Consider the following 16462-nt stretch of genomic DNA (forward strand, 5'->3'; position numbering starts at 1 on the left):
AACCGCATCCCAGCATCCACAGCAGCGCCGGGCAGCCAATACGGAAGGAGAGGGGGATGCTGCAGCGGCGCTTACTACCAATGAAATAGCGCTGCTGCGGCTCCAGTCCCCCTCCCTCCTCCTCCTTCTCAGCTGCCTCCGGCGCTTCTCTCTCCTCCAGCGCGGCGGCGGCGCACGGCGCGGACTTCAGAGGCAGCATGTAATGAGTCAATTTGACTCATTACATGCTGCTGGCCGTGCGCCCTCAGGGCAACTGCGCTGTGTGCCAAGCCCACTTGGCACACACGTAGTTACGGCCCTGCTAGGTCGACACATGTAATAGGTTGACATGGTCATTAGGTCGGCATGGATAAGGTCGAAACGGAAAAAGGTTGATATGCATTTAAAAAAAAATTGTGTCATTTTCTTAGTAAAGTGATGGGGAACCCCAATTAGTGCACCGTGTCCCCTCGCCATGCTACGGGCAAAGTGCCTCACTCCACTACCGCTGCGTTTGGAACAGGTCCATTCCCAATTGTAGTCCACGTGGATCGTAAAGTATAAAAAAGTTTTTAAAAAAATGAAACGAAAAAAAAAGTGAAAAACTAAAGTCAACCTTTTCATGTGTTGACCTTTGCCATGTCGACCTAATGACCATGTTGAGCTAATACATGTCAACCAATAGTGGTCGACATAAAAAAAGGATTCCGGTAATCCTAACCAAAATACAGTGATTAAACCTCCTATTACCCCAGAACCCGTCATTACCCTCAATATCACCACTGAATAATTAATAATTAATTATATTCCGCAGTAAACATGTACTGACTAGCAGAATGGCCATTCCACATTATTATAAAAGGTCCTGGTCATAATGACATAATTACGTCGCGCACAACCCGAAAGACTGATGGAACGCAGAACACGTGCATGGAACGCAGAACCCGGAAGTCGGATGGAACGCAGAATACAGCAAGCGCATGGAACGCTGAACACGGAAGCCGGGTGGAACGCAGACTCCGGTAAACGGCTGGACCGCAGAGCCCGGAAGTCTGGCTTCTGGATGCGGAAGTTATATGTCACCGGCAACCCGGAATGAAAAATTAGTCGTGATTTGTTATGTGAGGGATGGAGAGACGCCGCTACCGGTTGGTGCTCGTTGTTTATATATTTATTTGTATATACAGAATGAAGGTCGTTATCTTGTATATCCTCAAATATTAAATACACTCTGATATACGTTATAACGTGGATCATAGGTATACAGTACATAGGAGGAGGTGGTTCTGACCCATTCACCATAGTGTACCTAATATGTACCCCATTCAACCATAGTGCATACACAGGAGATAATTATAATCAATCCATTCCATACCTCCCAACATTACTCTCTCCAGGAGGGACAGAATGCTCTGCTCCTGGACTTCCCTCTTAATTTATGATTGCCATCACCTGTGCTGAACACCTTTCTTTATTCATTTACCTGTTCAAAACAGGTGCCAGCAATCACAAATAAAGAAAAAACTGCAGAAGCAGAGCATTCTGTCCCTCCTGGAGAGGGTCATGTTGGGAGGTATGCCATTCATTCATTCTCTCACCCCATACACGTATGGCCAGGAGGTGATTATACCCCATTCAGTCACCCCCATACACATTGTATGCCCAGGAGGTGACTATATCTCATTCATTCACCCCCATACACATTGCGTGTCCACAAAGTGATTATATCCCATTCATTCACCACCATACACATTGTATGGCCAGGAGGTGATTATACCCCATTCAGTCACCCCCATACACATTGTATGCCCAGGAGGTGACTATATCTCATTCATTCACCCCCATACTCATTGCGTGTCCACAAAGTGATTATATATCCCATTCATTCACCCCCATACACATTGTATGGCCAGGAGGTGATTATACCCCATTCAGTCACCCCCATACACATTGTATGCCCAGGAGGTGATTATATTCCATTCATCCACCCCCATACACATTGTGTGTCCACGAGGTGATTATATCCCATTAATTCACCCCCATACACATTGTATGCCCAGGAGGTAAGTATAATCCATTCATTCACCGCCATACATATTGTGTGTCCAAGAGGTGATTATACCCCAATCAGTTACCCACATACACAATGTATGCCCAGGTGGTGATTATATACCCCATTCATTCACCCCCATACACATTGTATGCCCACGAGGTAAGTATACTCATTCATTCACCGCCATACATATTGTGTGTCCAAGAGGTGATTATACCCCAATCATTTACCCACATACACAATGTATGTCCACGAGGTGATTATATCCCATTCATTCACCCCCATACACATTGAATGCCCAGGAGGTAAGTATAATCCATTCATTCACCGCCATACATATAGTGTGTCCAAGAGGTGATTATACCGCAATCATTAACCCACATACACAATGTGTGCCCAGGTGGTGATTATATACCCCATTCATTCACCCCCATACACATTGTATGCCCAGGAGGTAAGTATACTCATTCATTCACCGCCATACATATTGTGTGTCCAAGAGGTGATTATACCCCAATAATTTACCCACATACACATTGTATGCCCAGGTGGTGATTATATACCCCATTCATTCACCTCCATACACATTGTATGCCCAGGAGGTAAGTATACTCATTCATTCACCGCCATACATATTGTGTGTCCAAGAGGTTATTATACCCCAATCAGTTACCCACATACACAATGTATGCCCAGGTGGTGAGTATATACCCCATTCATTCACCTCCATACACATTGTGTGTACAGGAGGTGATTATATCCCATTCATTCACCCCCATATACATTGTATGTCAAGGAGGTGATTGTACCCCATTCATTTGGGTGTGGATCATAGGGTCGACAGTGACTAGGTCGACAGCTGAAATATGTCGACATGGTCATTAGGTCGACATGGACAAGGTCGGCATGGAAAAAGGTTACAGGTTACCGTTCCCAATTGGAGTCCACGTGGATCGTAAAGTATGAAAAAGTAAAAGAAAAAAAAAAAGTGAAAATGCATGATTGGTGAAGGCATTTTCGGTAATGACTTCCAAGGGTTGTGTATTACACCCTTACAAGGTACCAAGTGCGGCAGCCATCTTGGGCGCACCGCGTAGGATTAGCCAGAGTGGAATAGTTGGGCACACTTCGAAGGTTACACTGTGGAAGGTGAGTCATACAAGGGCCCAGTGCATATATGGGAAAACTGACACTTGTGTATAGACAAGTGGTGTATCCTCCCTATTCATTTGCTTTCATACACACTATATAGACAGGTGTATCCTCCATTTTCATTCATTCACTCTCATACACACTATATAGACAGAATGTGTATCCTTTCTACTCATTCACTCTCATACACACTACATAAACAAGAGGTGTATACTCCTTATTCACTCACTCACTCACTCACTCACTCACTCACTCACTCACTCACTCACACTATATAGACAGGTGATGTATCCTCCTTATTCATTCACTCTCATACACACTATATAGACAGGTTTATCCTACCTATTCATTCACTCCCCCCCCCCCCCCCCCCCCCTAGGCAACCAGCCCCCAGGGTCATTCAACTAAGGGGATACTGCCAGGCATATCAGCCCTCTGCACCCACACCACAGTACAGCTACCCCCAGACAAACAACAACCCCCCACTCCCCCCCTCTCCGGCCACATTGATGAGCGACTAACCCCCATGGGCAACCAACCCCCACGGCCACACAAATAAGCGGGTACCTCCAGGCAGACAATCCCTTCTACCCTGTGGCCACATCACTACCCATCCGAAGCCGCAATCCCTGGCCACACATAGACCCTCTTATTGGAGATCTCTATGCAGCTGGAGTTTGGAGACAACAGACAGAGCAGGATAGGACAGAAGGCACATCAGTCACCGCAGGCCAGGACAGACACTCAGCACATGCACTCCTGTGCAAGAAATGACTGCCGCAATACAGGCATGCCTCCAAAAATCTCAGTTGGGGCTGAAGAGGATCTGCTTCTTTCATCCAAAATCTGGTAGCCAGGCAGCAAAATCTAGGGGCCATGGCTAGCTGGCCCCTGGGATTTGTCAAGCCCTGCATAATACCATTGCTAAAATGTATGACAATCTCTCTATTGTATTCTGGTTAGTATGATGCTCTCTATACTGTATGACAGTCACTGTGATGCTCACTGTATTGTATGCCGGTCAGTGTCATGCTCACTGTATTGTTTGCCGGTCACTGTGATGTTCTTTGTATTGTATGCCAGTCACTAGGATGCTCTGTTTTATGTGGATGAGGTAACATGAGATAAGGCCAATGCATGACCGAATATGACCTGTGAAGAGACTTGTTTATACATAAGGCTTCTCTCTGTCTTTGCGCGATGATATTGATTAGTCTTTCTCATTATTTAGGTTTATATTGTGAAGAAATCTGCGGGAGGATTGGGCAGGACCCAGAGCACCGTCGTTGTGCCTCTACTCACTGATACATGAGCGAGACAATGAGCAGAAGATCCTGGAACTCATCACTAAGCTCCTTCAGCTGCTGACTGGAGAGGTGACTGCTGGGAATGGGACATTATACAGTAACACCAGGGGAGGTGTCTGGGTGATGACTGGAGAGGTGACTGCTGGGAATGGGACATTATACAGTAACACCAGGGGAGGTGTCTGGGTGATGACTGGAGAGGTGACTGCTGGGAATGGGGCATTATGCAGTAACACCAGGGGAGGTGTCTGGGTGATGACTGGAGAGGTGACTGCTGGGAATGGGACATTATACAGTAACACCAGGGGAGGTGTCTGGGTGATGACTGGAGAGGTGACTGCTGGGAATGGGGCATTATACAGTAACACCAGGGGAGGTGTCTGGGTGATGACTGGAGAGGTGACTGCTGGGAATGGGACATTATACAGTAACACCAGGGGAGGTGTCTGGGTGATGACTGGAGAGGTGACTGCTGGGAATGGGGCATTATACAGTAACACCAGGGGAGGTGTCTGGGTAATGACTGGAGAGGTAACTGCTGGGAATGGGACATTATACAGTAACACCAGGGGAGGTGTCTGGGTGATGACTGGAGAGGTGACTGCTGGGAATGGGGCATTATACAGTAACACCAGGGGAGGTGTCTGGGTAATGACTTGAGAGGTGACTGCTGGGAATGGGCCATTATACAGTAACACCAGGGGAGGTGTCTGGGTGATGACTGGAGAGGTGACTGCTGGGAATGGGGCATTATACAGTAACACCAGGGGGGGTGTCTGGGTGATGACTATGTCATTGTGTGTGTCAGGTTACTATAAGGTGTGAGGATGTCACTATCTCTCCATGCGGGAGTGGGAGTATATAGAAGGACACACGGGTCTGTACAAGGACGTGATGATGGAGAATCAGTATCCACCTTCTGTTACCCAGTGAGAGGAGGTGTCATAGTTTCAAGCCCAGTGTTATATAATGTAACCAGCTATTAAATTGTTCATCCAGTGTTTGGGACAACTTTGATCATCGCTAATTTTGGTGCAAAAATTAATTGAGCTGATAAGAGGTTCCAGGGGTCATAATAAATACAGTTGTAAATTTGTATCTTTGTTAACCAGTCATAGGCTTTGCAAACCCCATAAGCGTTTCACATAGAGTAAATCCCTCAGGTAACTGATTTTATACATGCATGGTTCTTCAAAATCTATTAAATTGGCGCCTGTACTCCAAGTTCATACTCTCCACAGCTTAGAGAATTGTAGAATCTGGTGTTCAGTGCTAGAAATATAAAACTAAAAACTGTCATGATCGTGCTAAAGAAAAATAAGATTTTAAACCTACCGGTAAATCTTTTTCTCGTAGTCCGTAGAGGATGCTGGGACTCCGTAAGGACCATGGGGATAGACAGGCTCCGCAGGAGACATGGGCACTTTAAGAAAGACTTTGGATCTGGGTGTGCACTGGCTCCTCCCTCTATGCCCCTCCTCCAGACCTCAGTTAGAGAAACTGTGCCCAGAGGAGACGGACAGTACGAGGAAAGGATTTTAGTTAATCCAAGGGCAAGATTCATACCAGCCACACCAATCACACCGTATAACTTGTGATATACTATCTAGTTAACAGTATGAAAAAACAACATATCATCGGTCCAAAACCGACGAAACTATAACATAACCCTTATGAAAGCAATAACTATATACAAGTCTTGCAGAAGTAGTCCTCACTTGGGACGGGCGCCCAGCATCCTCTACGGACTATGAGAAAAAGATTTACCGGTAGGTTTAAAATCTTATTTCTCTAACGTCCTATAGGATGCTGGGACTCCGTAAGGACCATGGGGATAGACGGGCTCCGCAGGAGACATGGGCACTTTAAGAAAGACTTTGACTCTGGGTGTGCACTGGCTCCTCCCTCTATGCCCCTCCTCCAGACCTCAGTTTGATACTGTGCCCAGAGGAGATGGGTGCACTGCAGGGAGCTCTCCTGAGTTTCCTGCTAAGAAAGTATTTTAATTAGGCTTTTTATTTTCAGGGAGCCTGCTGGCAACAGACTCCCTGCATCGTGGGACTGAGGAGAGAGAAACAGCCCTACTTCTCTGAGTTTCAAGGTCCTGTTTCTTAGGCTACTGGACACCATTAGCTCCAGAGGGAGTCGGAACACAGGTCTCACCCTGGAGTTCGTCCCAGAGCCGCGCCGCCGTCCTCCTCGCAGAGCCAGAAGATAGAAGCCGGGTGAGTATGAGAAGAAAGAAGGCTTCAAAGGCGGCAGAAGACTTCGTGATCTTCACTGAGGTAACGCACAGCACTGCAGCTGTGCACCATTGCTCCCATACACCTCACACACTCCGGTCACTGTAAGGGTGCAGAGCGCAGGGGGGGCGCCCTGGGCAGCAATATAAACCTCTATTATGGCATAAACACATATATACATGTTCAGCTGGGCACTGTACATGTATATAAAGAGCCCCCGCCATGTTTTTGAATAATTTGAGTGGGACAGAAGCCCGCTGCCGAGGGGGTGGGGCTTCTCCCTCAGCACTCACCAGCGCCATTTTTCTCCACAGCACAGCGCTGAGAGGAAGCTCCCCGGACTCTCCCCTGCTTACTGAGGTGACAGTGGGTTTTTCAAGAGGGGGGGGGGGGCACATAATTGGCGAAAAACAAGTTATTTCAGCGCTACTGGGGAAACATTCTGTGTTTTGCCTGGGTTATATAGCGCTGGGGTGTGTGCTGGCATACTCTCTCTCTGTCTCTCCAAAGGGCCTGGTGGGGAACTGTCTTCAGATAAGAGCTTCCCTGTGTGTGTGGGGTGTGTCGGTACGCGTGTGTCGACATGTATGAAGTGGAAGGCTCACCTAAGGAGGAGGGGGAGTGTATGAATGTCAGATCTCCGTCGGCAGCGCCGACACAGGACTGGATGGAGATGTGGAATGTCTTGAGTGCTAGTGTAAATTTATTACACAAGAGATTAGACAAGGCTGAGGCTAGGGAACAGTCAGGTAGTCGGACCATGCCTGTCCCTGTGTCACCGGGACCTTCCGGGTCTCAGAAACGCACATTGTCCCAAATAATGGACACAGATACCGACACGGATTCAGACTCCAGTGTCGACTATGAGGAGGCAAAATTACAGCCAAAAGTGGCTAAGGGCATTCGATATATGATTATTGCAATAAAAGAGGTTTTGCATATCACGGAGGAACCCCCTGTCCCTGACAAGAGGGTACACATGTATAAAGAGAAAAAGCCTGAGGTCACTTTTTCATCCTCGTATGAGCTGAGAGAGCTGTGCGAAAAGGCTTGGGAATCTCCAGACAAGAGGCTGCAGATTCCCAAAAGGATTCTTATGGCGTATCCTTTCCCGCAGACGGATAGGATACGATGGGAGTCTTCTCCTAAGGTGGACAAGGCTTTAACACGTTTATCAAAAAAGATAGCGCTGCCATCACAAGATACGGCTACCCTCAAGGATGCTGCTGATCGCAGACAGGAGGTTACCATGAAGTCCATTTACACACATTCAGGTACAATTCTTAGACCGGCAATGGCGTCGGCCTGGGTTTGTAGTGCTGTCGCAGCATGGACAGATTCCTTATCTACGGAATTTGAGACCCTAGATAAGGATACCATTTTAATGACCCCAGGGCATATAAAAGATGCTACGTTATATATGAAGGATGCTCAAAGAGACATTTGTTTGCTCAGTTCCAGAATAAACGCTATGTCTGTTTCTGCTAGGCGAGTCTTATGGACCCGGCAGTGGACGGGTGATGCCGACTCAAAGAGGCATATGGAGTCTTTGCCTTGCAATGGTGAGGAGTTATTTGGAGAAGGCCTTTCGGACCTCGTCTCCACAGCTACGCAGGTAAATCGAATTTTTGTTTTATGTTCCCCCACAGCCTAAGAAAGCGCCTCATTATCAAATGCAGTCCTTTCGTTCGAATAAAAGCAAAAGAGTACGAGGTTCGTCCTTTCTTGCCAGAGGTAAGGGCAAAGGAAAAAAGCTGCACACAGCTAGTTCCCAGGAACAGAAGTCCTCCCCTGCCTCTGCAAAATCCACTTGCGTCTGTGGTCACCAGGATCCAGTCCTGAATGCCAAACCTGCGACCCTCTAGGAGGTGAGCACTCTGCAGCCACCACAGGAGAGACACCCTGGCTCTGGGGTACAGGGTGATCCTCTGATGCATTTGTAGATGTGACCCGGACCACTTGTCCAGTAGGTCCCATTGGAAGGTCCTCGCATTTAACCTGCCGAAGGGAATGGCTTCGTACGATGCCACCATTTTCCCCAGGACTCGAGTGCAGTGATGCACTGACACCTGTTTTGCCTTCAATAGGTTCCTGACCAGAGCTTTTTCCATCGGAAGAAAAACCTTCTTCTGGTCTGTGTCCAAAATCAAGCCCAAGAAGGTCAGACGCGTCGTAGGAACCAACTGTGACTTCGGGATATTGAGAATCCAGCCGTGTTGCTGTAACACATTCAAAGACAGAGACACGCTGTCCAGTAACTTCTCCTGAGATCTCGCTTTTATGAGGAGATCGTCCAAGTACGGGATAATTGTGACCCCTCGCTTGCGTAGGAGCACCATCATTTCCGCCATTACCTTGGTGAAAATCCTCGGGGCCGTTGAAAGCCCAAACGGCAACGTCTGAAATTGGTAATGACAATCCTGTACAGCAAATCTCAGGAATGTCTGATGAGGAGGAAATATTGGAACATGAAGGTATGCATCCTTTATGTCCAGGGAAACCATAAAATCCCCCCCTTCCAGGCGGTCCCGCCCTGAGCGATTCCATCTTGAACTTGAACTTTTTCAAGTATAAGTTCAGGGATTTTAAATTCAAAATAGGTCTGACCGAACCGACCGGGTTCAGAACCACAAACAGGGTTGAGTAATAACCCTTTCCTTGCTGCAGTAGAGGAACCTTGACCACTACCTGTTGAAGATACAATTTTTGTATTGCATTCAACACTAACTCTCTGAGGGAGCCGCAGGTAGAGCCGATTTGAAAAAACGGCGAGGAGGCACCTCCTCGAATTCCAGCTTGTATCCCTGAGAAACAATTTGTATTTCCCAGGGATCCACCTGTGAATGAACCCAGATGTGGCTGAAAAGTCGAAGACGTGCCCCCACTTGAGCGGACTCGCCCAGGGAAGCCCCAGCGTCATGCGGTGGATTTTGCAGAGGCAGGGGAGGACTTCTGTTCCTGGGAACTAGCTGCGTTCAGCTTTTTTCCTCTGCCCTTACCTCTGGCAAGAAAGGACGATCCTCGTACTCTTTTGCTTTTATTCGAACGAAAGGACTGCATTTGATAATGAGGCGCTTTCTTAGGCTGTGAGGGAACATAAGGCAAAAAATTCGATTTACCTGCCGTAGCTGTGGAGACGAGGTCCGAGAGGCCTTCTCCAAATAACTCCTCACCTTTGTACGGCAAAGACTCCATATGCCTCTTTGAGTCGGCATCACCCGTCCACTGCCGGGTCCATAAGACTCGCCTAGCAGAAACAGACATAGCGTTTATTCTGGAACTTAGCAAACAAATGTCTCTTTGAGCATCCCTCATATATAACGCAGCATCTTTTATATGCGCTAGGGTCATTAAAATGGTATCCTTATCTAGGGTCTCAATTTCCGTAGATAAGGAGTCTGTCCATGCTGCAACAGCACTACAAACCCAGGCCGACGCCATTGCCGGTCTAAGAATTGTACCTGAATGTGTGTAAATGGACTTCATGGTAACCTCCTGTCTGCGATCAGCAGCATCCTTGAGGGTAGCCGTATCTTGTGATGGCAGCGCTATCTTTTTTTGATAAACGTGTTAAAGCCTTGTCCAACTTAGGAGAAGACTCCCATCGTATCCTATCCGTCTGCGGGAAAGGATACGCCATAAGAATCCTTTTGGGAATCTGCAGCCTCTTGTCTGGAGATTCCCAAGCCTTTTCGCACAGCTCTCTCAGCTCATACGAGGATGGAAAAGTGACCTCAGGCTTTTTCTCTTTATACATGTGTACCCTCTTGTCAGGGACAGGGGGTTCCTCCGTGATATGCAAAACCTCTTTTATTGCAATAATCATATATCGAATGCCCTTAGCCACTTTTGGCTGTAATTTTGCCTCCTCATAGTCGACACTGGAGTCTGAATCCGTGTCGGTATCTGTGTCCATTATTTGGGACAATGTGCGTTTCTGAGACCCGGAAGGTCCCGGTGACACAGGGACAGGCATGGTCCGACTACCTGACTGTTCCCTAGCCTCAGCCTTGTCTAATCTCTTGTGTAATAAATTAACATTAGCACTCAAGACATTCCACATCTCCATCCAGTCCGGTGTCTGCGCTGCCGACGGAGATCTGACATTCATACACTCCCCCTCCTCCTTAGGTGAGCCTTCCACTTCATACATGTCGACACACGCGTACCGACACACCCCACACACACAGGGAAGCTCTTATCTGAAGACAGTTCCCCACCAGGCCCTTTGGAGAGACAGAGAGAGAGTATGCCAGCACACACCCCTATATAACCCAGACAAAACACAGAATGTCTCCCCAGTAGCGCTGAAATAACTTGCTGTACATGTATATATGTGTTTATGCCATAATAGAGGTTTATATTGCTGCCCAGGGCGCCCCCCCCTGCGCCCTGCACCCTTACAGTGACCGGAGTGTGTGAGGTGTATGGGAGCAATGGCGCACAGCTGCAGTGCACGAAGTCTTCTGACGCCTTTGAAGCCTTCTTTCTTCTCATACTCACCCAGCTTCTGTCTTCTGGCTCTGCGAGGAGGACGGCGGCGCGGCTCTGGGACGAACTCCAGGGTGAGACCTGTGTTCCGACTCCCTCTGGAGCTAATGGTGTCCAGTAGCCTAAGAAACAGGACCTTGAAACTCATAGAAGTAGGGCTGTTTCTCTCTCCTCAGTCCCACGATGCAGGGAGTCTGTTGCCAGCAGTGCTCCCTGAAAATAAAAAACCTAATTAAAATACTTTCTTAGCAAGAAACTCAGGAGAGCTCCCTGCAGTGCACCCATCTCCTCTGGGCACTGTATCAAACTGAGGTCTGGAGGAGGGGCATAGAGGGAGGAGCCAGTGCACACCCAGATCCAAAGTCTTTCTTAAAGTGCCCATGTCTCCTGCGGAGCCCGTCTATCCCCATGGTCCTTACGGAGTCCCAGCATCCTCTAGGACGTTAGAGAAAATTCTATTTACAGGTTAAAGAATTGGATCAGCTGGGGTTCCTTGTTGCCGTTAGTAACCACCCATTAGTGATCCAGTCGTACTGGTGAGCCTTGGCCACCAAACACACCCCAGGTGCTGGAGAGTAGTCACTGCCACCGCCAGACATTTTCACAGACACATGGACATGCTTACTCTTGGATGTTGTGGCTGCTGCAGCACCTCTTTGGTGGTGGCTGTAACGGGTTCTTTCTGTTGAAGACTTGGATTGCGCTACTGCGCTATTTCCAAGGTGCTCCATTGTGAAGCATCTGTACCTAACTAAGATAGCGGGCTTTTATACTTATGCACATGTGTGGCGCAATCTTATTACTGTATTACCACACCGCTACCCACATATATATGACCGGCTGGTCCTCTGTATGCTTCGCTCCATCAAAAGTACCTGAAGTGTGCAACACTGAGTACGGCTGTACAAAAAACACTTGCACTTCAAATAAACCAGACACATGGTTAAGCACCATTGGCTGTCTATTGCATCTTCTTATACACTGGTGTAGCTATTGTACTCCTCATTTCACTGCCAATAGTACACACATATGTATAATATCAAGAGGTTTTGGGCCCAGATACACAGTTGTGAAAAGTTATAGTTGATCCAGGGGACAGTCCAAACCCAGACGACATAGAGAGCGCCATGGAAACAACAGGCTTAAGTGTTGAGCAGCACATTTATTCCATTACATCTGAGTCAGCTAAAGACATATGGACAGCCCTGCAGGCAGCATACAAGGATAAGGGTCTCTTGCAGTGCACATGGTTTTGCCCAACTGCTAACATATTTGCTGCTGTGATCAACTCTGAATTAGGCCCTTAATGCCTTGCTTTGTTTTGAGTAGCGTTTGAAGCCACCACTGTCTGGTTCCGGTATGAATGGTCGACAATGTTAAGGTCGACACTCTTTAGGTCGACCACTATTGGTCGACATTGACATGGTCGACATGGACTAATGGTTGACACATGAAAGGTCAACATGAGTTTTTTTAAAACGTTTGTTGGTGTCGTATTCTGCGTAAAGTGACGGGGAACCCCAATTAGTGCACCGCGTCCGGGCAAGGTGCCTCGCTGCGCTCGGTACAGGTTACCGTTCCCAATCGTAGTCCACATGGATCGTAAAGTATGTAAAAGTTCCCAAAAAACCCCATGTCGATCTTTTCACGTGTCGACCTTTTTATGCGTCGATAATTTGTCCATGTCAACCAATAGTGGTCGACCTAATGAGTGTCGACCTTAACATTGTCGACCATCTGACCGGATACCCCACTATCTATTGCATCTATTTCAATAGACAGTGTTTATTTGTGCCTGTATTCCAACTTCATACTCTCAATGGCTAAGAGAATTGTAGAATGGATAAGGACTGCAGAGCTCAGGGGCTTTGGGAATGACCTTAGAAGATAGAGGAGGGATCATTCTGTGGGAACTGGGGAAATATTCAGTGGGGACAGAGTGGGGAGGGGATGGGGCAGAGCGTTAGGTGGACCCAGGTATGTTTGGAACCTGTTACGGAAATTTGCATTCAGCAATTTTCATGATGTATTTTCTATCCACAGATTTATCACCCGAAGGAATGGACTCCCAGTTTCCCACGCCAGGTTTAACAAATGAAAATCACAGTGTTATTGGGGATAAACAGGAAGAGAAATTCCCAACCGCGTGCAACATAAACAGTAATATTTGTGTTGAAAATGTGACCGAGGAATTTGTGGCAAATCCGCAAGGTACGATTAAGGAAGAATCTGAAGAGAATGTGACGGACAGTGAAATGTATAACGATTATTCGCAATTTCACATTAAGGAGGAATCCGTCTCAAGTGCGGACGGAAACCTCACAGATACGGAGCTTGATACACCCACAGATCACACACAGTATTCATCTACCCCTATTAAGGGGGAATCGTGTGATGGAGGAGACCTCACAGACACTGACACTTGCACACCCACAGAAGATGCACAGTATTCAACTATTCTTATTAATATAAAGGGGGAATCTTTATTACCGGAAGAAGAAAGTTCTGCAGACCCGGACATTTGTTCACCAGCAGAACATAAAGCTACTGACGTAGAGGCAGAAGACACCTCTGAAGAAGAAGAAAATCTCACTGAGGTATGTATACCCACAGATCCTACAGAGACGCAGTTCACATCGATTCATATTAAGGAGGAATCGGTCTCAAGTGTAGAAGACCTTGCAGACACTGACGGTTATTCCTCTACTGATAACACGCAGGCGCAGCATGCATCTACTCGTGTCAATGAGGGATCGGTATCGTGCCAAAGTACAGGGAAGCCATTTACCTGTAATGAGTGCGGAAAACATTTCTCCCTGGAGTCCAGACTCGTTTCACACCAGAAAAGCCACACAATAGAAAAACCATTCCCTTGCTCCGAATGTGGACAGTGTTTCAGCACCAAGCCCATCCTCGCCGCGCACCAGCGCATCCACACCGGCGAGAAGCCCTTTGCGTGCCCGGAGTGCGCCGAGCGCTTCTCCTGCAGGTCCAACCTGAACGTCCACCGGATGAAACACACAGGAGAGAAGCCGTTCACCTGCCCGGAATGCGGGAAAGGTTTTGCTGTCAAGGCGGAGTTCAGCAGGCATTTAAACACGCACACGGGGGAGAAACCGTTTTTCTGCGCCGAATGTGGGAACTTTTTTGCCTCCATGGCAAATCTGATCAAACACCAGAGAATTCACACGGGCGAGAAGCCCTACTGCTGCTCGGACTGCGGGAAATGTTATACCTTGAAAGTAACGCTCGACAGGCACAAACAAACCCACACGGGCGAGAAGCCGTATCTGTGCCCCAAGTGCGGGAAAGGGTTCTCCCGTAAAACCATCCTGACCGACCACCAGCGCATCCACACAGGGGAGAAGCCCTTCTGCTGCGACGAGTGTGGCAAAAGTTTTTTTGGAAGGTCAGGCCTCGCCCATCATCAAAAAAAGCACACAGGGATCAGACCCTTTCCCTGCCCTGAATGTGGCAAATGTTTTATGAACAAATCGGACGTGACCATACATCAAAAGTGCCACTCGAATGAAAAGCCGTACTCGTGCCCGGAATGTGGTAAGTGTTACGCCAGTAAGTCCTACGTAGGTGAACACATGAAAACCCACAGAGGGGAGAAACCGTTTTCTTGCTCTGAGTGCGGGAAAAGTTTTACAAGGAAAGCGTATCTGTACAACCACCAGAAGACTCACAATGGGGAAAAATCCCACTGCTGCAATGTCTGCGGGAAGTGTTTCCTTCATAAATCGGATCTGGCGATACACCAGCACAGACACACGGGAGAGAAGCCCTACGAGTGTTTCGTGTGTGGGAAATGTTTTGCCGTCAAATCCGGCCTCATTCTTCATCAGAAAGTTCACAACAAGATAGAAGCTATAGTGGTGTCCTGAATGCGGAATATAGTCTAATCATAATAGAAGAACAATTATTATAACTTTTCCAGGATAAAGAATAAATATGTATGTATGTATACAGTCTGTATGTGTATATATATATATATATATATATATTAGAACTGTGCAAAAGTTTTAGGCAGGTGTGAAAAAAATGGCGCAAAGTACGGATGCTTTCAAAAATAGAAGTGTTAATGGTTTATTTTGATCAATTATCAAAATGCAAAGTCAATGAACAGAAGAGAAATCTAAATCACCCTTTACATTGAAAACAGCATCAATTCTTCTAGGTACACTTGCACACAGTTTTTGAAGGAACTCTGCAGGGAGGTTGTTCCAAACATCTTGGAGAACTAACCACAGATTGGTTCAGTATAAATGACCGGCGGCTGGGATGCGAGCACAGTGGCTTGCTGTGCTCGCTACAGGTAATGGGGGTAATTTCAAGTTGATCGCAGCAGGATTTTTGTTAGCAATTGGGCAAAACCATGTGCACTGCAGGGGAGGCTAAAGCAGCCAGTATTTACCCTGCACAGAAATAAAATAACCCACGCAAATCTAACTCTTTCTGCACATGTTATATCTGCCTCCCCTGCAGTGCACATGGTTTTGCCCAATTGCTATCAAAAATCCTGCTGCGATCAACTTGGAATTACCCCCAATATTCTCACACCCATAGAGGGAGAATCACCTTCCTCGCTGGTATTCAGGCACCAGCATTTCACTGCTAGTCGGGATTGTGACCGCCGGGTTCTTGACTAGCGGTATTTTAACCGCTTCCCCCACAGATCTTCTGTGGATGTAGACTTGTTCAAATCCTTCTATCTTTTCATCTAATCCCAGACAGACTCAGTGATGTTGAGTTCAGGGCTCTGTGGGGGCCATTTAATCACTTCCAGGACTCTGAAGATAGTTCTTAATGACATTGGTTGTATGTTTGGGGGCATTGTCCCGCTGCAGAATTTTTTTTTTTGAGCCAATGAGATGCCTCCCTGATGGTACTGCATGATGGATAAGTGCCTGCCTGTATTTCTCAGCATTAAGGACACCATTAATCCTGACCAAATCCCCAATTTAGGGGGTCATTCAGACCTGATCGCTCGCTTGCTATTTTCTCTTACGTCCTAGAGGATGCTGGGGTCCATATTAGTACCATGGGGTATAGACGGGTCCACCAGGAGCCATTGGCACTTTTAAGAGTTTGGGCTGGCTCCTCCCTCTATGCCCCTCCTACCAGACTCGGTTTAGAAAATGTGCCCGGAGGAACCGGTCACAGCTAGGGGCGCTCTACAGAGTTTCTCTAGTAAAGTTTATTTTTAGAGTTTATTATTTTACAGGGAGGCT

General features: G+C 47.2%; 1 protein-coding gene across 1 annotated transcript; it reads left to right on the forward strand.

Moving 5' to 3' along the window:
* Positions 1 to 1050: 1050 nt before the first annotated feature.
* LOC135054745 (gastrula zinc finger protein XlCGF26.1-like) lies at positions 1051 to 15568 on the forward strand. Its single transcript, XM_063958045.1, has 3 exons — positions 1051 to 1127; positions 4416 to 4560; positions 13269 to 15568. The coding sequence occupies exon 3, from the start codon at positions 13286 to 13288 to the stop codon at positions 15113 to 15115; it is 1830 nt and encodes a 609-aa protein (XP_063814115.1). The 5' UTR covers positions 1051 to 1127; positions 4416 to 4560; positions 13269 to 13285; the 3' UTR covers positions 15116 to 15568.
* Positions 15569 to 16462: the final 894 nt, after the last annotated feature.

Source organism: Pseudophryne corroboree, chromosome 3, assembly GCF_028390025.1.
Source record: "Pseudophryne corroboree isolate aPseCor3 chromosome 3, aPseCor3.hap2, whole genome shotgun sequence".
NCBI classification, from domain to species: domain Eukaryota; kingdom Metazoa; phylum Chordata; class Amphibia; order Anura; family Myobatrachidae; genus Pseudophryne; species Pseudophryne corroboree.